Source organism: Cygnus atratus, chromosome 4 (assembly GCF_013377495.2).
Source record: "Cygnus atratus isolate AKBS03 ecotype Queensland, Australia chromosome 4, CAtr_DNAZoo_HiC_assembly, whole genome shotgun sequence".
NCBI classification, from domain to species: domain Eukaryota; kingdom Metazoa; phylum Chordata; class Aves; order Anseriformes; family Anatidae; genus Cygnus; species Cygnus atratus.
This window is the reverse complement of record NC_066365.1, coordinates 74,768,450-74,790,448: the sequence shown is the minus strand read 5'-3', so window position 1 is coordinate 74,790,448 and position 21,999 is coordinate 74,768,450. Positions and strand designations below refer to the sequence as shown.

Here is a 21,999-nt window from a genome sequence, read left to right as displayed (position 1 = left end):
TGCCTATAAAACTCCTCATCCGTCTCCTCATCCTGGTTCGGCGGTCTATAACAGACCCCGACCAGGACGCTAGCCTTGCCGGCCTTCCCACGGATCCTAACCCACAGGGATTCAACCTTATCATTCCCAGCCTGGAGTTCCACAACATCAAAAGATTCTCTAATGTAGAGAGCCACGCCACCACCCCCTCTGTGCTGCCTGTCCCTCCTGAAGAGCCGATAGCCAGGCATTGCAGCACTCCAGTCATGGGAGCGGTCCCACCACGTCTCCGTGATGGCAACCAAGTCGTAGCCTTCCTGCTGCACAATGGCTTCCAGCTCCTCCTGTTTGTTACCCATGCTGCGTGCATTAGTGTAGATGCACTTCAGCTGGGCCATCGCCTTCTTCCCCAGCCTAGCCATTGTTTCCCCCGGCACGGCTCCAACAAGCCTTGTTTGAGCCCCGTCCCCCTTCTCGCCTAGTTTAAAGCTCTCTCTATGAGCCCCGCCAGCTCCTGGCCTAGGATCCGTTTTCCTCTTGGAGATAGGGACCCATCTGAGGCCATCAGGCCGGGTGCCGAGTAAAGCTCCCCATGGTGAAAAAACCCAAAATTTCTGTGCCGGCACCAGTCTCTGAGCCACCTATTAACCACGTGAGCTTTCCATGTCCTCTCCGTGCCTCTCCCTCCCCCCGTAGGGATAGACGAAAACACCACCTGCACTCCCGCTCCCTCCACCAATCGTCCCAGCCCCCTATAGTCCTGTTTGATAGCCTTGAGGCTTCTCTTTTCAAGATCATCACTGCCAGCCTGGACTATCAAAAGCGGGTAATAGTCAGAGGGGCGAACCAGGTTTGGAAGCTTCCTGGTAACGTCTCTGACCCTGGCCCCAGGGAGGCAGCAGACTTCCCTATGCGTGGGGTCAGGCCGACAAATAGGGCCCTCCGTTCCCCTGAGTAGGGAGTCGCCCACAACAATCACCCTTCTTTCTTTCTTGGTGGAGGCAGTCCTGAGGCATGGAGTCAACTTCCTCACCTCAGGCATCCTCCTGGGCAGGCTTCCTACCTCGTCCTCACCCACCGGTATCTCAAGCTCCAGGGCCTCAAACCTATTGTTCAAGGGCACCTTAGGTTAACAGCTTACTCGAACAGACTGGGTCATTTCCATTCCTCTGTCAGAGCTCTTGTTTTGTCTGTTTGTGGATTTGAGACAACACCACAGCACAGCTTTAGAAGCAGTTCATGTTGGCGGTGTTTCTGTCACAGCCATGAGGATCGGGAGGAGGGAAGGCAGCACCGGGGAGGAAACCAGCGGGCCGGGATGCTCTTCCAGAGCTCCTCCACCTCAAGGCATTCATGATACGTCCCGGACCCAGAAAACTGTAACCCAAAGGGCAGCCTGCTAGCAAAGCTCTCTGCATTTTGTAGTGAAAGCGAGAGTAGCCCTGCTCATTATTTATCAACTCAATTATCCCCTTTGCTCATGTGACACCCCCAAGCTGGCATCCCTGCACAGGGCTGCAGGTGGGAAAAGAGCCTCACAGGTGTGGGCAAGGAGGGGGGAGCCTTCAGCATACCTGCAAATCCCCACCACTCCTCAGTAACCTACTTTAAACACAAGATGAACCTAGACAATGGGATGGAAGATGCCAAGAGAAGGCTACAAAATGAGAGCAGGTGGGTGGGCAGACAGGCACACTCAGGCAAAGAGATAGAGAGATCCTAAAAACCAGTTACAAGAGTAAAAATCTCTTCGTGTGTTTTGCAATAAATATGTAAAAGTCTCCGAGTAGCTTCCACTTTGATGTACCAGCTGTTTTGTCTCCGCTGTTCTGCAAAATGAGACCGGGATTTTTCTGCTGTGTGTCATACACCCTACACTGTTAGCAGCCTGCCCGAGCTGCGGGATTTAAGGGAAAGAAGACAGAGATTTGAATTCTCTCTCCATCACGCCCTTCATCTCATCAGCTGTGAAATTGCTCCAGGGCTGCAGATAATCACTGCCCCCCTTGCAATAAACACTCATTGCTTTGCAGAGGAACAGAGAAGCCTTTTGGACTGGTCTGAAAGATGACCACCACCCCGTACTGGCTTGGTTGTGTCCACTGGAAAAAAACACTGCGATGGAGTAAAGAAACCCCTTTATTCATCTGTCCTGCTCCCATCCATCCCTCGCGCTGCGGGAGAGAGGGAGAGGCAAAGGCACTCACGTTGAACTCTTCTCGGAAGAGCTTGTTGTCATCTGCCATCCGGCGGTTGATCTCCTCTTCCAGCTTGTCGACGGGCAGAGGCGGGTATTTCCTGTTGGTGCTGGGGGACCTGGCGAGCAGCGGCATGCTCTGAGGCTCTGCAACGACACCCGGGCATCAGAGGTGTCCCCCAGCCACTCCTCCGTGCCCGGCACCCATCCTTGCCCGGGTGGGCAGAGGAGGCTCCCCTACCCTGGGCTGTCTGCATTTGGGGCCACCTCGCTGTCCCTGCTCCTGGATTTCGCTCTAGGGGACTCCGAGGTCCCTTCCAACCCCAACCATCCTATGCTTTTTTGAAGACTACCTCATTTGAATTCATCCCTTATCCTCATTAACACAGAAAGTTTGGCAGGATGACCGTGACGTAACTCCCAGGTGAGCACAGTGAGGGCCGCTCTCGCGTGTGGTTTTACCGCGCAAGGCAAGCGAAGCCAAGAAAGGCCACGTGAGGGTTATATCAACACGACTGACGGTTTATGAAGTTCACACCTTAGCTTATAGCAATATAAAACTTGGGCTGGGAAGGCCTTAGCTGCCAACATGAAAAAAAGGTGCTGATTTTCAGTTAGCGCTCACTTGTAAGGTGTCTGGTTTATATGGGGGGAGCTCAAAAAACAGATCTGCACTGAGTCTGAGAGGTGGAGGATCCTCTTCAGCTCTTACTGACATCACTCACATTACAGCAGGTTGCCACAAGACTTTTTAATTGCATTTGTAATTTTTGTGCATCTTTCAGAAGTTCAAAAAGGTTTTTATAAAGAAAACCCAATGCATCCCCTGCTTTCTCTCTGAAATGTTAACTTGGTGCCTACAGTCAATGTGAAGACCTCCACAAGAGTTTGAATCAGCTGTCACCCTAATTTAAAAGTGAAGAAGGATGTTGAATTATTTCACAAAGGTGTGTTTTTTCAAAAAATGTGCTTATTTGAGTCGAATGGATATTGTGGATATTCAAGAGGAATTGCAAGCAGTTCGGTTTTGGAAGCGATCACATTACTGAACACTTGAGGGAAAACATTTGTCACTGGAATTAAAGTAGGGAAGAGAATTCTCATTTTATAAAAGTGTGTCAGAATCATGGAAAACAGAAAGTTCAGAACAAGAAAGAAAGGAAAACACAGATTAAAAAAACATCTTCCTGCAAAAACATTAGGGGAAACAAAGCCAGGGCACCCAGCCCTCTGGCTGCAGCGGGTCCTGCCTGCTGAAGTTGCACTGAGCTCAGACTGCTACAGTGCCAAACACACGGGCTTCCTGGACTTCTACAGGGCTCTGTTTTACAAATAAATAAATTTTAAAAAGCAACTAAAACAATCCATTTGTATTTTGAAGAAGGAATTGACCTGCTTTGTAAGCCTCTGCCCCCAAGTCATGGCAACACGAGCCTCACCTGCATCGTCCGTCCGGCCGTTGGGCAAGCGGAAGGAGTTGGAGTGACTCCCTGCTTGCTTGTATTTCTTGAACCTAAGGGAGAAAAGGGAGTTGAGAAAATCAGGAGTCAACCACCAAGATGCCGGGTTACAGTCTGGATGAGTGGTGCCCACCCACAGCTCTAAGCCTCGTGGTGTGCCTTCGCAGCTGAGCCTTTTGCCTGCCCCAGGCCCTTGTTTTCCCTTTTTCCAAACCTTTTTCCCAAACCACACACACCACGACCTGCGAGCGGTCCCGGCTCCCTATTTGGACCACCCCACCTGTATCAGATTTGGGGAGAACTGGGATACTTTGGGAAATTTCCAGGGTTTGTGCCTGGAAACCTGCCTCTGCTAAAATGGGCCTGCGAGACCTCACAGCGGCCTTCCAGTACCTAAAGGGGGCTGCAGGAAAGCTGGGGAGGGACATTTTGTCAGGGGGTGCAGTGATAGGACAAGGGGAATGGTTTTAAACCAAAAGAGGGCAGATTTAGGTTAGAAACAAGAAGAAACTCTTCACTGTGAGGGCGGTGAGGCCCTGCCCAGGCCGCCCCGAGGAGCTGTGGCTGCCCCATCCCTGGCAGTGCCCAAGTCCAGGCTGGATGGGGCTGGGGGCAGCCTGGGCTGGGGGCAGGGGGCCCTGCCCTTGGCAGGGGCTGGAAATAGATGGGTTTTAGGGTCTCTTCCAACCCAAACTGTTTTGTGGCTCTGTCACTGTGGAGGCCAAGGCCAGCTGTCTCGCAGTGACGCTGCACTTCCCTTCCTCACGTCTTTATGAATTCGTCGTTGGATCCAAGAGGCGAACAAGCAAACAGCGCTAAGAGGACCTGTAAAATCCTGCCCACGGACACAGCTTCTAGCCAAATGCGATCAGAAAGGCTGCAGGCACAAGATGCAGGCCAGGAGGATGGCCTTTAAGGATGGTTTTTACAGAGGGCACCCCAAGGAGTTCCTGCGCCGCAGGCTGATTCAGCAAAGCCCGTAAAACATAAGTTAATCCATCCTCATTCAGCAAAGCGCTTCTCCATCTGCTTTTAACTTGAAGCATATGCTTACATTCCATTTGCCTCAAGTTAAGTGTTTTGCTGAATCACCGGCCAGGCGCAGGGGGAGCGAGGTGAACAGAAACCTTTTCTTCCAGGCCTGGAGCCGGCTCCGGTGCCAGGTGGGGAGGACTCAAAATTTTGCTGCTGCCGAACTCCCGAGGCAAAACTTTCCTCAGGTTCACTGCTGCGAGAGCAGGCCCTGAGCCAAGAGACAAAGGGAATTTTTCTACCACTAAGGAAATTGCCTTTTTTTTTTTTTTTAAATTATTTAATCACCAGAACGTCGAGTAAATTAAAATGTTTACTGCAGGTGAATAAACACTCTCTTCTAGCTGAACAGACGTGCACTCAGGAGCTGGGTTCATTAAGGGTATGTTTTTGAGCAGCCCCAATGCTTGGATTTTTTATAAATGGATCCAAAAAGGCTTTGTTAGGCTCCAGCTCCAGCTGCAGCATCACCCGGTGCTCCTGACAAGCTCCAGCACCCATCACCATGCAGTGGGAGAGCTGCTTCCATGACGTACAGGTGTGGTACACATGGCACAGCTTGGCTTCCACGGACGTTGGATCATGTTCGATATCAAGACGGGAATGAAGGAATAATGCACCTTCACACACAAAGGACTTTCTGGCTCAAGAGCCAGCCAGAGTTCAGCTTCCCCAGGTTACTCAAACCATCACCCCGAGCCTTGCAAGGAAACCTTACCTGCTCTGTAACTGCACAAACAGGACTTCAGTTTAGCCTGTCCTACTAAATATCACATTTTCACTAACTGAACAGGCATTACCCCACATAAGGAATAGCTTTGTAGTGAAAGGAATAAGCAGCATTTATTAAATAACCCCAAACATAATTTTCATTATCCTTACTGACTTCTTTTTCTAACGCTGGCTGTGTCGGTTTTGCACAGCTTAGGAAACAGAACAAAAGGCTCACGATAGGAAGCAGCCAGTCGTTTGCTTATTCCTGTTCATTCAGTAATTCATTTCTGTCAAGTAAGAGAAGTCAGCATTAAAGCATTTCTTACCTTAACATGTACAGCACAATAATAATAAATACTATGACTAGGAGGGAAGACAGGGCCACCATCACAGCAATAATTGGAGTCTCATCTGCAACAGGAAAAGAAAGGTGCAGTTACCAACAGCTATCTAAAAACACCCAGAGCCACAATTTAACAGGGCGGAGCCCTACAAATTCTGCTTTCAAACAACACAGTTACTCGATAGGGTTGCATTTGTCAAGTCTGGCAGTGAAGACAGGTCCATGACCTGATACTCAAGGAGTACTGATACACCGGGGTTAGATTAAAACCTACCAACATCACTTGCAGCACCTGAATTTTCTCTAAGAGCTGGAAACTGTGATCTCAGAGATGAAAACTGCTGTTGAGAAAGCTGCAAGAGGGGAGAAGTGGGCCACACTAGGGGGTCCTTCTGCACAATTCAAAGTGCCCGTAGTGATCCACCTGCTGCAGGGCAGAAGTTTTTGCTCTGCTGCCTGCAGACCCGTAGCATCTTCTGCCTATGTCGTAAAGATCGGTGTGTGAAGTTTCTAAATATGCCCATGAGCTCTGGAAAAATGGTAAGGATCCTTATAATAAAAATAGGTGAAAACTGTGACCTTCATAAAACCACACAGATGCTGTGTATTATTTAAAATAGTCATGATTTTGCTTCCAGTTTCTCGTCCAGTAAGAGGCAATGCTTCCACACTAAGTCTTGACTCCGACTGTGTTCAGCCCGGGGCTGAGGTTTGTTAGAGAGGCTGGGGGATATTGGCTGGATGTCTGCCTGCTTCATCACGAAACGGTGTCTGAGCTGCGGCAGAGACGTGGCCTTCAGCCCCTGCTCGGACTTCTCTCCTCCTGCAGGCACCAAGTGCAGACAGCAGGTGACTGCAGACAACCCATCGTGTGTGCTCTCGCCCTTCGCACCTCGAGGCTGGCGAGTATGAACTAATTTAGCTTGCTTCATTGTTCGCTCCTCGCAGACACTTTTCAAGGGCACGCACTGCACAGTTCCCTTGCAAACACACTTGGGCTGGCACGGATGAGATGTTCCCATCCTCCCAGACCCACCAGGGATCGGTTACAACAAGCTGTTTGTTACCTGCCCCGGAGGTCAGAGAAACACCTGTCGGAGCAAGCAAATTACCCAGATGCAGCTGGAAGACAAGCAACGCTAACCAGAGAGGAAAATGGCCCCAGCGGGCATATTCCAGATAAATCGCAGCGAGGCCAGCGGGGAGGATTTTCATTTTCCAGCAGCTCGGTCAATCTGCACGGGCCACCGGGCTGTGTCTCCATGCCTTGGCCCCCGGGGCTCCCGTCTCCACCTTCTGAGCATCCTTTGGGCTGCTGGGCCAGCGCTCCTGTTCTGCCTCTCCGTGATTTCAGCCAGCACATTTTCCCAGCAGGATTTAATCCTCTGACTACGGAGCTACCAAGGCACACTCTGTTTATGTTTCTGCATCTTCCCCTTCTACAGCCACGAGGCCTCGAAATGTTATTCTGAACAACAGATACGTGATTTTGGGGTAACGATTTATAGGCGATGACCTAGCGTTGCAAATAGAATTTAAAAATGAAACTCCCCCAGTCTTGTAATTCTTTGTTCTTCCACCTACAGCCCTCAGTCCCTGTGTCCGCATCTCCCCCAGCCCAGCAGCAAACATGGAATTTATCGGGACACATTTCTGTCTCCTGCATATTCCGTACTGTTCCAGCCTTCACCTCTCCCCTACCATGGCCCGCGTTCAGCCCTTAGCGGTTGGACTTGATGATCTGGGAGGTCTTTTCCAACCTAAATGATTCTCTGATGCTTCCATGATACCTTTGAACACAGATTGCCATCCTCACTGGTGGGGAAGGTCCTGCAGAAGAGCACCACGAGATCTGAACCCCTTCCCTACCCGCCTGGAAACTCTGCTGAAGCAGAAGCCAGTTTCTAAGCTGGGACCAGAGGGGGGAATTTATCGAGCCCGCTTGCTTTAAAACCCTTCTTGGTGCCTGCCAGGCTTCCCAGACAAACCATTGCCTGGACGGGGGCAGGTACATGTTGGGAGCACCGTTGCCCTCCAGGACACGAGGCGTGCAGGTGTAGCTCCCGGTGCCGTCCCCGGCATCGCTCCAGCTGCCGCGGCGCCTGCTGGCAGGCTGTTGGCAGCCGGTGTGATTTACGGGCAGGGGTTTCGGCATCTGGCAGCAGGATGCCGGGGGGGGTTGCAGCGTTTTCTTTTGCCACATCTGGCTCGAGGAGTTAGAGCTTCTCCACCGCAGCCGCTAACCAGCGCCTCGCTGCCCGGCCCCGGCAGGAAACGAGCCCGAAGGCCCCGGCAGGTTCCTTCCCCCTGGGAGATGTGGTGAGCGGTGCCAACGCTCCTGCAGCTCCTGCTCCGCTCGCTCCTTGCTCACAGCTTGGCCCTGGGGAGTTACAGCTGGGGTGGCATCACCGGCATGATAACAAGGGCTTCGAGCCTTTGCTTTCATGGACTTGCAGTGCTGGAGCAAACGTGTAGGTCCAGCGTGAAAGGCATCGAGGTGCTTAAATCTCATCCTGGCAGGACCACGTCTGCGATTCGAGGCACTGTGCAACGCACCAGGCTCGTGTCTGCAGGCTGTCATCTCCTTATCACGCCGCGCTGATAGTGCTGAGCAGCCCGTCGTGCTCATCGCTGCCACCGGCTGCCCACAAAACTGGAGGCAAACACTTTGGTGAGTGGCCAGGAAACCGGGACCACAAGCAGGATCATGGGGTTAAGAAACGGAAGCGAAGACGCAGGGTCAGTATTTCTGAAAAGGAACAGCACGTGAGAGGCTGGGGAAGAAAACCCCACAAGGCTGGCCCACGGTCACGAGGGGGAGCAGAAGGAAGCGCCTGGCCCTACCCCCAGGTCCCGAGCAGCGTTAAGCCCCAGGCCAGCTACGTTCTCTGCAAACACCGTAAAGAGCCCATAGGGGCAGATTCGTGATGCAACCTCATTTATTTTCTTGGCGTATTTCCTTCCCAGTAGTGTTTGGGAAGTGGAGTAAGAAGAAGCCACGACAGACAGCGCGGTTTGGGATAAAGTTTGGGATAAAGGCTTTGCAATAACTGCAGCAAAGCCTCAAGAAATTCCCGCTGAGCTGGTCCTGTCCCCACCGCGGCCAGCACAGAGTGGTTCATTTGGATCGAAGCATTTGCACCAAAACCTCAGCCCCATCTGAAATTCCAAGGAGAGGAACGCGTTACACAGAGGATCCAACCAGGGGATATCCCAATCTACCTTTTTTCTCTAAAATCTAACCAAGACAGGAGAAAATCGGAGGTGAAACTAACCCGAGGGCAAACCCCCCCATCAGTTTGCATCCTGTTATCCGCACTCCGTATCACACCCCCATCGCGTCGCACTGAAGACACGAGTTTCATTCTTCGGCGAAGCCCCTGCGTTACCAGCAGCTGGCAGAGATGACCCTTTGGGACAAAGAGCCAAGGCTGGTGCTTCTGAGAGGCAAAATCTACCTTTATCTCCGTAATTTCATCCACCAGCGGCCGGTGCAAGGCCAGGATTGCTAAAAGGAGATGGGGAAGGACTTGCAGACAATGCAGAGTTCGGTGCTGCTGGGAAAGACAACGGCAAAACACCAATTTCCATCTGACGTCAGGAAAAATCCCACTGTGACCCCAGATCAGAAGCCTGGGACGAGCAGAGCCAGCCAAAGCCCCGCGAGGTGCTTCCACGCCGCTGTGCTCTGCACCGAAGCTGCAGCCTCGATGCCCACCCAGCTGCTCTCACCGAGACTTCGTGCCCTCGGGGTGAGGCACAGGCACGTCCTCATGTCTGGGTAGGACAGGTTGTAAAGGAAAACAAGGAAACACCCCAGAAAGCATTAATTAAAACCACTTTTCTGCTCCTCATCTTCAAAATAACCCTCGATCAACACATTGTTAGGAAAGCTTTTAGTTTCGGAATAACATTCCTATAACATTCCTGATGAGAAAACTTCCTATTTCTCCTCTCCCCAACATCGGAGCGATTCCCAGGGGACACGCACTTGAAACGAGACGAGATATTCATTCCCACGGCTCGCCTCCCTGCGAGTCGTCACTAGCGTTTGCTCCAAATACTCCTTGGATTTGAAGGAAAACTCCAGCACAAGCTCACAGGCGTTCATCTCATGGCAGAGCCTATCCTGAGGTCAGTCCTACAGTCAAACCTCCATGGAAGCTGCAACTTTCCCGGGTCTGACTTTAAAAGGGTTTAGGGTTCAGTGGCAGCGCCGTGCCAGGGAAGCAGGAGCTGTGATCGCCCAGAATAATCCTCCAAGACACGGGATTTCCCAAATACTAACAGCACCGAGCAGAGAAAATCAGTTTGATTGCCACGGGGTGTACAGAGCTGAAACAGCATCCGAAAATGATGCAAACACATAGAGAAAGCTTGTTTCTACAGCCTGCGAACGGACTGGTCCTACCTCTGGTCCGTTGGCTCCTGTGCTGCTAAAGGCATGAGAAATTGGAAATATTCTGCTTTAACCAGCAGAAACAGCTGGTTCTCAGGACGAAGTCATTGAATTGGAGACGGAGAAATGGGTGTAAGCGCTGTCACCTTACCAGAAATGCACTCCTGCTACTCCTTGCCAGCAAAATGAATGGGAGTAATAATTGTTCACATCATTTGCAGAACGGATTCTGGTCAAATAGGGTAGGTCGCAGTCAATGAAGGTAATTCAGAAGGAAAAGAGGAGGGAATTTCTCGAGCAGCTGCTCAGGACTTGTTCATTGAGCTGTGCAGAAGGCGATGCTGATGGACTCGGCGTGTGCAGCAGGAGCTCCTCGTAACTCACGGTGTGCACAAACCGCTCCCGAATTGTTTATTTTTAAAAAACAAGAGCCCAACACTTGCTAAGACATCAATACGTTAGCAACTCTTGGAAAGAGCTTGAGATCTGCTTTGTAAAAGCAATTTTGAAAGCGTGTGATAAGGAGAGCCCTCTACTAGCAGAATACTTCTGGAAATGTCTTTACACGGGGCTTGAATAAAGAGCAATGCAAGATACATTTCTTACCTCTTCTGTCGGAGTTACCTGCAGAAAAATAAAACACAAGTCTCTTAGCAACAAAGAAATAGACGTTTTAATAAGATGAAAGCCTGAAATAGCAACAGATTTAGCAACTGTCATCATCTTCCTGCACGTCTTGCTTTTAAAACGCCAGCTACTAAAGACTACTAAAGACACGAGGAAATAAACTTCAGTTTTCACTTAGTAGTAAGGAAAAAGGAACAAAAAGCTTTGCTGGTTATAGAGGATTTATATATATATAGGTTGAGAGAAGCAGGAGCCGCCTGTGCGGTGTGTAATTCCTACAGCTCTTCCACCCCAATCCGTGCAGATGAATGGAGAAGGCAGCCCTAAAACTAATTCTGCTCCTTGCCAAATCTCTGGAAATAAAGGGAGAATCGGCTCGCCCGTTTGCTCGGGGGACTGGCCCCAAGTGGGAAGCCACCTCCAGCCTTGCCACGGCCACCGTGTGACAGCACAGCGCGAGGAGCTCCCCACAAGCAGTAACACAAGTCACGAAAACACAGCAAAGACAAAAAAAATTATAAACCCAGCCCCCTGCGAGCAGACATCGTGTTATAAAGTCCCAGTTTCGGCTGTGCTCGAGGCTTTTGCCTTCACTACTCTCACCATTTTTTCTCAAATGAGAAAAATGAGCGCCAAGAGGGGAACGGGAGCAGGATGGCATCTTGTGGAGCGTGGCACTGGCATTTTCTGTCCCAGGGACAAGGCTGGGTGGCACGTCCTGGGAGGCACGGTGCTGGAAACCACCTCGGGGCACTTGGGTTTGGGCTTCACGCTGCACCCAGCCTTGTTCCTTCCGGACCTGCACCACGCCTGATGGCAGAATATCAGCTCACCTCCCCAGATAAACCCTACCAGATGGGTCTGCATCATCCTACATCCCCAGCCCGGCCGATTTTGGATAATGAGCCCACCTGGCAGCTTTTCCTAGGAGCTAGGTCTCACCCCTGCCTGGCCACCGCTAATCGAAGCCTTAAATCCTTTGGGACCTCCTTGCGCACGTGCTTGTACAGCATTAAAAGGTGCGGGCTAAAGCCCATGGCTGGCACCAAAACGCAGCTAAACGGCTGTGTAGCAACGCTCTGGGTGATGCAAGCTCTGCAGCTCAGCACCATTCTGGTGTCATTCATTGCTGTGGCTTACACAGACTCGCTGAGGACCAACTTGTCATCCAGCACCTAGGAGCTGCGCCCCATTTCACCCTGAGGAAACCACAAAAAGGGACGGACTTCATCTGTGACAGAAGCGGCATGAGATCCTGGGACTCCTGGTACGCCCAGAGTCTCGGCAAGAAGCTGCTGCTGCTTTCTGCTCTGTTGTTCCCTGTCTGAACCGCAGAGACCAGAGCAGGATAAATCCGTTTGGACCTAGTGACTTCAGCGAGCTGTGTATTTCGTATCCCTACGGAATTTGCCCCAAAGTGCCTTCTCGCTCCTACTTCTCATCAAAACAAGAGAAGAGGAGAGAAGCAAAGCCAGGAACAGGGCAGATGGGAGAAGGAGAGGTGAGGAAGGTGCCTTACCGTTGTGGGAAGCAGAAGAGGTCTCCTGGCTCGGCACCGTGGCGCTGATGTTCCCCTCGGTCACCTCCGCTTCGGTGCTGGGGGCCGCGGTGCTGGGGGCAGGCGGCGTGGCGCTGGGCAGCAGCGGGGTGGCCGGAGGCACTGGGGTGGGCACCGGCATCCCCGGGGTGGAGGCGTTGGGGACGACGGTGGTGGCGTTGGGGGAGATGCTGGGGGCTGTGGTCGTAGCCGGCTCCGACGGCAGGGTGGAAGCAGCCGCCGGAGAGCTGGCGTTGAGGCCGTGGGCGCTCGTCGTCCTGCCGTCCTTGGGAGCTGCCGTAGGAGCTCTGCTGGGGCTCCTGGAGGAGGTGGGCGCTGCGGTGGGGGGCTCTGAAAGCAGGGGAAGAAGGAGAAAGGAGCACCCTGAGATACCCTTCCGGGGCGCTGCGGGACGTAGGGGCTGGTTTGTGCTGCTGTGACTACAGGGGTGTAAAACACGAGGGGAAAAACTAGCAAAAAATCCCACGTCCAGGGCAGAGAGCGCTTTGCACGTCATGGAGACGTGAATCCTATCAAAGCAGCTCACTTGAGTACCTAATATGAAATGGGGAAGGCTCAAAGGCTGGAGCCCCTATCCCCCTTAAGAGAGGTTCAGCATTTGCTAGGAGAAAAATCTGCAGGTCCCATCTGAGTACCACTCTTTCCTCAGATGCTTTTACTGTCTCTCAGCTAACGAAAGGCAGGAGAGGTGAGACACCGAGCACACGAGCACTCCTTTCACCCTAAAAATGGTCTAGGGGAACAGAGAGGCGACAAGGAGCACAGCTTACCTGTTGTAACATTGTGAGCACCTACGCTGATCAGGCCACTTCCCAGCAAAAGGACGAAGAACCACAAATCCATGTTGACCTGAAAAAAAAAAAAAAAGAGCTCAAAGAAGAGTTATTGAAACCGTTATCAGCCGTCTCCCAAATTAGTTCAAGTTGGGGATGCTGCTGGGCGCCCTGTACGCGTAGAGCTGGGGTCCCTGTACGTGGGCAGGATTTATCTGGACGTTCATACGTCCCCAACCGGAGGAGAAATCCCACCCTGGTGGACCAGGAAAGGTGGGAAGGGATGAAGCAGGGAATGAGCAAACCCTGGGAGGTGATGAAAACCTGCACGGAGGAGCTCACGATGGAGCCGTGCGCTGCGTTTCTTCCCAGGAAGCGTCCTGCAACATCACAGGGCGATGCCATCGGTAACGTCATTTTTCCCAGAACAACCCCCAGGCTTTCTACCCCAGCCCTTTAAACACAAGCTCCAAGTTTTTATGGGGTTTTTCCCCCCAAAAAAGCCCCGAAAGCGCAGGTACGGTTGCCTCCTCCCAGCCAGATAAGCATCAGAGGCTCGGACAAAGGGAAGCAGGAGGTGAGATGCCACCACCCTGCCCAAACCCTGCCCCAAGTGTCCCAAGACCAGGAGCTCAGCGTGGGCTCCACCTGGCACCCACTGGCACCTTCCTCCGTGCTTCGTGCCACCAGCGCGGTTTTACCCCTGCGATTCAGCCTAAATCCCCCTCCCCTTCAACTCATCTCGCCTTGTTTGTTCTCGTCGTGTTTATTTGAAGATGCTTCGGTCGAGACCCATCCCAAAACCTGGGCAAAAGGACAAGGCTGAGGTCACGAACAGCGGAAGCTGCAGAAACGCGCGCTCCTCCCAGCCCCAGCCGGCCCCGCGGCGTCCTCCCACCACCGCCACCACCCTCCTACATTTTCTTCCTCCCCGCTAATGACCAACTGGCCGAAGATTGCCCTGAGCTCAGGGCTCAGGAGGTCGGACAGACCCCTTCTGCCCACAGGGAAGGGAAGCAGAAGGAAGCCAAGCCCCAGAGGTAAGAGGTTGCCTTCAGCCCGCTGCGCGGCCGGCCCCGCGTATGCCAGGGCTGGCTCCGAGGGGTCCCAACGATGGGAGCAGCCACCCCTGCGGCAGGTTTAGCCGTGGGTTACGGTGCCTGCCTGGGTCACCTTGAACCCATTTGGGCCTCCAGGTGCTGGCCAGAGCAGGGGTGGCCTCGCAAGGCCTCCCCGAGGTCCTGCTCCAGCATGGGATGCGCTAAGGATGGGCACGGCTACCTGGGGAAGCTGCAGCTGCAGGGTTTGGCTGGCACACGGCACCCGGTGCTCGATACGTTCGGTGCAACTTGTTAACGGGACCGTTTTGACTGGGGAAAGAAAGGTTTTTGAGGCTGAAGGACAGACAACGTGCAGCTGGAGCGCTGGGAAGAGCTCTGCCGCGCTCCCTGCAAGCCTCGGGGACGCCAGCTCTTGCTCCCGGTACCAAGCAATCGCACCCCGGAGCTGAGCTTCCCTAAGCCACGCGGGTTTTCCAGCGCTGGAAAAGGAGCTGGTGCCTTCCCCGTGCTAAATTCCAGCGACACCACAACCAGGAAGGGGCAACGTTGGTGAGAACCGCAGCAACTGGCTGCAAGAGGCAGCTTTGAGCATCCTGCGCCACGGCAAAACGAAGACGAGGGGAGTGCAGCAGGCTGCCGAGAGCTGGATGTTTCCTGGCTGTTAAAGTGAAATCCCCAGGACACAGCACGCACGTGGCACCGGCACCGTGCAGGATTCCCACGTGGGGCCGGCTCCGCTCGTGCCGCTCGTCCCGCTCCAAGGCAGGATTTGGGATTTCCACCCCCGTGGCAGGATTGGTACCGAGAGGAGACGTGGGCCACGAGCGAAAGATTCCAGCAGATTGCATTAGGAGGGAAGGGTCTGCAGTGGGAAGTGACGGCACGTCGCTGCGTTTTCCTGAGCTTTGCCCCGTTTTTGGGAAGAAAGAGGGATGCACGCAGTCCACGCACACCCTGGGTGAGCTCCGGCGCTTTTTAGGGCTTTGGGAAGAAGCTGTGAGCATTGAGAGCGAAAGGACCCTGGGCAGCCCCACAAGCATCACCAGAACACGGATAAAAAAAAACCTGGGAGCTGCTTCTGTTCCCGGCCACCGGCTTCATCCCCCAAAACGGATCTGGAGGAGCCAGCAAGTGCCAAAACGCTGCGTCACGCGAGGCTCCATCCCGGGGAGGGGGGGGGGCTCGCTCCCAGCCCCTGCTCTTTAAAACTCCTCCTTATCCCCAAAGGCAGCACGAATAAAGGTGCGCCGTGCCCGGCCCCTAACGTAAAAAACCTTCTGGGTTTCACCCCAAAAAGCCGGAGCGACCCGAGGCTCCCTTCCCCCTGGTCTCCCTCCCCGCTGGCTCGGAAGCCGGGGAGGAAATACTTGTCATGTTATCGCCCTCGGCACAGCCCTTGGCTGCCTGCAGCATCCTGTGCGCGCCGCACAAAAACACCCTGACGTCACGTCTCCGGCTCTGCCAAGGGGCACGGAGCCGGCTGCAGCCCTCGGGTTCAGCCGGGGGGATCTCGGGAACGATCCCAAACCCGAAGCTTTCCCCCGGCCGCGCTCCCAGGACCGCGCCGCGGAGGGTGCCCCCGGAGCCGCTGCCCCTCCGCCGCGCTCCGGGCTTCGGGGTTGGGGTTGTAGAAAGCTGCAGATCTCGTCGGGAGGATTGGCAGTGGTGTGGGGTGGGAGGAAATAACTGCTTGAGGCAGTAACAAGTGGCTTAAAAATGGTATCGGAGCGCTGCCGGGGGGGGATCTGGCCGCAGCAGCACCTCCCTGTGCTCCCAGAAAGCAGAGGCAGCCGGAGCAGGGCACTCACCGAGCACTGCTGGGATTTATCCCCTCATCCCCGCCTCCGCCACCCTCCTAATTCCTGTGAAATGTGGCGATCCCATTCTGTGTTAAGCAGGAGACGTGACCCCGATGCTGCCCGGCTCCCCGGGACCCCCGAAACCATTTTACTGCTGCTTGGAGGACGCTGAAACGCCGTGGCTCAGCGGCGAGCACCCGACTGCCTTGTGCCGGCTCCACCCGCAGCAAAAAATGAAAAATTATTCCCTTCTCCCCCTTTTTTTTTTTTTTTTTTGGGGCAGGGGAGAGGGCACAACCGGGAGCAAGGTTTTGGCTGCCGAGCCCTTTGAGGCAGCTCACAGCAGGGCTCGACGAGAGCGAACGCAAGGAAAAAGAGAGGGGAAAGCCGGCTTTGTTTGGTGGCAGCAGGCTACGAGCACGGCGCAGCCGTCCTGGGAAACAAACCCGCTGTTCCCTCGTTCCCCATCCCCTCCATCCGTGTGCGCCCGGGGTTTTTAAGGTGCCGGGGCAGCGTGGTTTCGCAGTGCCTGGCATCGATCCTGACCCTGCTGCAGAGAGGCCGTGGAGAGGAGGGGAGCTGCGGCGAGGTGAGAGGAGAGCGGGTCCCGCGGGCAACGGGGCTCGTCCGAAACTCCTGCTCTGGATGAGACACAAGAGGGACCCCAAAAGGCCAAGACAACCCCCTCTGCTTGGGGTTTTGACCCAGACGAGGCAACTCCAGCAGCTCCTTTTGGGGCAGAGGACCGGGATCACAAGGGCCCAGGCGTTTCGCTGCCATCGCGGAGAGGAGGAGACGCCGCTCTTAGGGGGGAAAGGCGTTTTGTTGCGCTAACCCGGAGTGACTAATCCCCCGCGTGTGTCTCCCAAGCCGAACCGAGGGCTTTGATGTGTCACTGAGCATCGTTCCCCCACCCCGCCCTCTGCTTTTCCACTCCTCAACAGAAAAGATGAATCACAGCGACCGTTCGCCCTTCCTTGAAATGCACATCTCTCTTTTTTTTTTTTTTTCCCCCTTTTAAACAAACAGGCGGCTTCCACTCCAGCGACAGCGACAAACGCCACACCAGGAGGGAGGACGAGCTCGGGGCTTTGCTTTCTCCACCCCCGAGCACCTGCCCAACCTGTCCCCAAGCTCCATCCCCCAAATTCTCACTATTTATTCGGCACAAGGGAATGCAGAGCCCTCTTTTGAAGAGCTGGTAACGCAGACGGGGCAATATCGAGGTAGGTGCGCAGGGAATTAGGGACAGCAATGTCAAACCATCGCGGGTGGGTTAAGAGAAGAGGATCGGGTGTTCCCCAGCCCGAGCTGGGAGGAAGGTTGTTCCCCGAGGTCCCCTCCTACCTCTGCTGCTGCCAAGTGGAAATCCCCGAGGCTCAGCCCCATCTCCTATCACACAGCCTCGCAAATTGGCTTTTTTACTCCCCGGACGAACGATACACGTTTAATTCATTCACAAATACCCACAAGGACCTTCGAGACCCGAGTTAAGAATAACCTGTGAACGTTTCGGGAGGGAAATCTGCAGGGATTTTAGAGCCAGGACACCCTCAGGGCTGGGAAGGAGACCCCAGCACCGAGCAGCGCCACGGGTGCCACCAGCGCCGCGTGCTCACGGCGAGCAGCGTGCCGCCAGCTCGGGGAAAAAGCCCCAGTGAGCACTGCAAGAGCCCTTGTGGTATGTAAGAGGCAAGCATCACCTCCTAGGAGCCACGAATGAATAGACACGAAGCTCCTCAGGGGAAAGGAAGCCCTGAGAGATGCCTCCAAAGGAGCCCGGGGCATCCCAGGGCTGACCAGCACCGCGGCGCTCCGCCACGCTCCGAGCGGAGGCACCGCTGGGAGCGGCCCGAGCCCCTCGGAGGGACGGAGCTACAAAGACAACCGATTACTTTCCTATTAATAATTTTCCTAATAATCCTCCTAACGAGGCTGGGCTTAATTTGCCCGCTGCTGGCTGAGGACGGAGCGCGTGCGGGGGGGCTTGCGCACCGCTGCGCCACGACAAACCGGGACGGGTCCGTGCCCAGCGGGTCTGCAGCACCTCCACTTTCCTCCCGGACAGCGTGGGGTTGGTAAAACGCAGCAGGGAGAGCCCTGCCGGGGATGCAAGGTGTGGGTTAGCTGGTGGTTGAAGCGTGGAGGGGGATGACAGGGGATGAAGGGCTTTTTGGAGCTGGAGCACCGGAGAACTGAGCAGCCGGAGGGGTTCCCAAAAGGACCCAGCGGTGATCAGAGCGGTACGAGGCGCAAAGCCAGAAAAAAAAGGTGAAATGCGAGGAAAAATGGGAATGGTGAGCTAAGCAGGAGGGAGCTGCCCGGCCAGGGGGTGCAGGGAAGGTACTGGTGCTGAGCTTCGACCTGGGGACTTGGTGTGGGGTTCCTCTGGGGCTGGCAGGGAGGTGAGATCTTGTCCTGGAGTAAGGAGCACGGATCTGCTGGAGTAACTCCTGCTGGCTTTGTGGGAGCCCGTGCCCCGCGAGCTGCCCGCCTCCCCCTTTGTTCCTGGCCGCACATCGCCCCGCGGGGCAGGACGGGCGTCCCCAAAAAGCAGAGAGCCAGCACCTCGGGGGCGGGAGTGGGGCTGGGCAATCCCAGCTTAATTACCCCCCAAAAAATCAAGATTAAAAAAAGAAAAAGTCAGGTGGTACAGGAACACATCTATCTCTTTCAAGAGCATCTTTTCGGGTTTCCCCTTCTTTGTTCCAGGCACCGCTTGTGGCGCCCGGAGAGGAAGCGCTCAGCCCGGCAGCTCCTTTTCAGAAAGGACCAGTTGCTGCAGGATGAAGCCCGGCCACTATTCAGCCCACCGGCATCCCTACCCAACACGATGCGTCCTGGAGAGCGAGCAAACGGCCCGCGGGCAGGGAAAACACGGGCGAAAAGAGGAAGCCAAAATAAAATAAACCAAGCCAAAATAAAATAAACCAAGCCACGCTTCGGGCGCAGCCCGTTCTGCGGGGCCGAGAGAACCTCCCAGCTGCGGGATGCTCCCGGTGAGCCAGCCACGGAGCAGCCCCCTTGAAACAAAGGTGTGGGAGGGGATCGTTCCCCTAAAATCCCGTTAGGGAGGCTGAGCCCTGCTTAAAAGGCACGCGCTCGGTCACGCAGCGCCGCCGGCCGATGGTGCTTACCCTGTCCCGGGACAGCGGCGCGGTGCGGGGAGCGGGGAGCAGCCCCCGGCTAAGAAAAGTGCGGAGGAAAGGTTAAAAAAAAAAAAAAAGAGGAATTTTACCTGCGGGGATGCGGCACCGCGGAGCGGTTCGGCCCTGTTGCCACAGTAACCCTCCTGGTGCAGCCGAGATCGCTGATTATGAAACTAGAAAAATCAGAGGCTGCTAATTAAGGGTGCGCCCCAGCGCCGAGCTGGCTCCGCGCGAGCGCCGCGACGCCGCCGAGCGCGGGGAGTGGGTCGGCACAGCGTGGCAGCCTGCCCGTAAAAGAGCTTTTGGGGCAGTTTTACACCTTTCTGCATCACCCCCTGCACATTCAGCTCGTTTTGTTTGCCATTTAACCGGATGAACGAGACTCAGCGGAGCAGCCTTCACGTGCACGCGCACCCCGCTCACCCTCCAAGCAAGCAGGGTACCGGAGCGCACCGCAAAACCCATGAAAAATGCCTCGATGGCTATTTCCAGAGCCGCAAAACCAGAGAGATGCCGCTTTACCGTGTCAGCCCAACCAAACGCTGGGGTTTTGATGCTGCTGAGCTGAAATTTGCCGTGCCCCGAGCTCGCCGAGCCCCCTGCACCACCCCAGCAGTGCCGCAGCGGCTCCGGGAGCTCTGTGCCCCCCTGCACTGACACGGGGGATTTGAGCTGAACATTTTGGTCTTATTGGAGGCCTTGTTTCTGACCCTTTAATAGACTTTTTTTACGGGAATTAGTCTTTTAATGCTGCGTGCCCGTGTATGTAGCATGATAAGCTGTTCTGGTGCAACCACGGAGCGAACATCTGCTTTGGTGAGCAATTAACCAACTTACTGCCAATTAGGGGCACGGCAGGTAGGAGCAGCGCAGGCAGCGGGGCAGGAAGGCTGTCCCAGGAGGAGAGAGGTCCCGATGCTCACTCTGACACCTTTCTCCTGAAATAAACATTTTCGTACGGCCTTTGGAAGTGTCCCAGTGCAATTCCAGCGCCCGGACGAGCACATCAGCATGGGCAGATATCCGAGGAGAGCTTTATGCTCGCAGCCTAGAGTAAACCCGAATAATCTGTGTGCAGGCAACGCTTAAAAAAAACAACAAATCCCACAAATTGGGAAACTGCAAGCACCGCACAGGAGGAGTCAGGCACACAGACCAGGCTGGGAGCGGGATGGGTGGGAGTGGGATGGGATGGGCCCACGGCGACTTGGGCACATCAAAGCAGGGGGTTGTGGAGAGATTTTTGTCTTGCTAAAATAAGGTCTGAAAAGGCTGGAAACAGGTTCATAAAAATATATATATAGAAGCTACATCTCTAAAACCAAATCCGTCTCCTAAATATTTCCTCGCATCAGCTCATGCTCCTAAAAACCCACCAAACCCTCATTTTTCCCCCATGGCTCTATTTCCACGCTGATATTTTTCCTTCCCATCCTTCACGCCCCAGCTGGGCATCCTCGAAGAGGACAAAGCGATGCCCGGGGCCCCACCGAGACGCTGGGCGTCTCAAATCGCTCTCCCAGAGCCGTGCCCTTCGACAAGGCAGCCAAGAGAGGAACAAGTGGGGCCGATGTGAGAGGCACCGCTAGGAGAAAGCCCCAGCGCATCGCCGTAGTTATTGCCACGCAGCCCCGCGAGCAGGGGGCGTGCAGGGCGAGTCCTCCTCTCGCCGAAGACGCTCGGCAGTAACAGCAGCTTTATTTCGCCCGCCAGCCTGAACGAAGCTCAGTTCAGACCGGAGAATGAGAAGAAAAGGGGATTTTTAAGTTTCCAGCCAACCCATCGGATGCAGAACGGGGCACGACGGCTCGGCGGTGCACCAGCAGCGAAGCAAAACTTCACGCTCGCTAGTCCCGGAAGAAAAATGCACTTTTCTGTCCTTGGAGTGGCTGGGATGATTCCCTTTGAGCCCTGCCACGTTGTTCACAACTCATTCTGCATTTTAATCTCGCCAGCAGAAGGCTGTACCGGCAGCGAGGGCGTTCACCGTCAGCCTTCAACACGCTCGGGGCACGGGGGAGGACGGTGACCCGCAGAGAACAGGCACAGCCTAAGAGAAACACCCCAAAAGAGAAGAAAAGCAGCCTGGGCGAGCCGGAGCTGTGGGGTTCATCCCGAGGACACCCCGGGGAGGCCACCGGGACCAGCCCAGCTTCCTCCCCTCTAGATGGAGCTCCAGGAGAAGCCTGAGGTCCCTTCCCAAAGCCAAGGCGGACGCATCCTGTCGTCCCCAAAGAGCTCCCCGCCGACAGCTCGGTGCTAAAAGAACTGGAAGGGGTGAAAGGCAGCAAACAGTCAGACCCATCATCCCCTCCTGCCACACTTGCCCTCGAGGACAAATCCTTTCCCCCTCTTCGCTGGGCAAGGAAGAGGTTTGGCCAGCCCCAAACGATGCTCCGACACCCGGAGCAGCCGCTGCAGTCGGGACCGACTGTAGGAAATGATCTCTCTGAAATTTCTGGAGGTTTAAGTCGCAGCGGGGCCGTGAATATTTCCGCCTGCACGTTCGGCAGCGGGTAAGCGGCGTGTCTTGGGCGTTGGGCAAGAAAAAGCACCAAGAGGGAGTCGCGAGCTCCCTCGATGACAGCAGCCTGGATGCGCGTGAAAGGGAGAACGGGGTCAAGGTAACGCAGCTTTTAGGGCCCCTTCCCCTTTGGTAATGAACAGGAGCTCCCTGGGCAGGCATTAAATATCACCTGGTGTCGCTCCTGTTTCAGTGGTACCCAAATAAACGCGAGGAGGCTACGGCAGCTCACGCTCCCCGCACCAGGCACCGAGGACAAACCCGTAGGACCCCATGTTTATACAAAAATCTGAAATATTCCCTTTGTAAACACATGAATTCAGTGGGATTTCAGGACATACGTGCTCTGCGAGGGCTGCAGCTCACTAAATTATCAAAGAGAAA

At 54.7% G+C, this 21,999-nt stretch overlaps 1 protein-coding gene across 7 annotated transcripts in view; it reads right to left on the bottom strand.

Moving 5' to 3' along the window:
- PTPRA (protein tyrosine phosphatase receptor type A) overlaps positions 1–21,999 on the bottom strand; it is a 104,813-nt gene that overhangs the window by 13,521 nt on the left and 69,293 nt on the right. For 5 of the 7 annotated variants that reach the window (XM_035547485.2, XM_035547487.2, XM_035547488.2 and 2 more), the window contains 6 exons: positions 13,080–13,158; positions 12,271–12,639; positions 10,731–10,748; positions 5,709–5,793; positions 3,616–3,689; positions 2,187–2,323 (listed from right to left, as the gene is read on the bottom strand). In XM_035547485.2, coding sequence (XP_035403378.1) covers positions 2,187–2,323; positions 3,616–3,689; positions 5,709–5,793; positions 10,731–10,748; positions 12,271–12,639; positions 13,080–13,158 — 762 coding nt within the window. Of the gene's footprint in view, positions 1–2,186; positions 2,324–3,615; positions 3,690–5,708; positions 5,794–10,730; positions 10,749–12,270; positions 12,640–13,079; positions 13,159–13,828; positions 13,875–15,208; positions 15,544–21,999 lie in introns of those variants that run through there. The other 2 variants (XM_035547484.2, XM_050710186.1) reach the window with 2 other exon arrangements.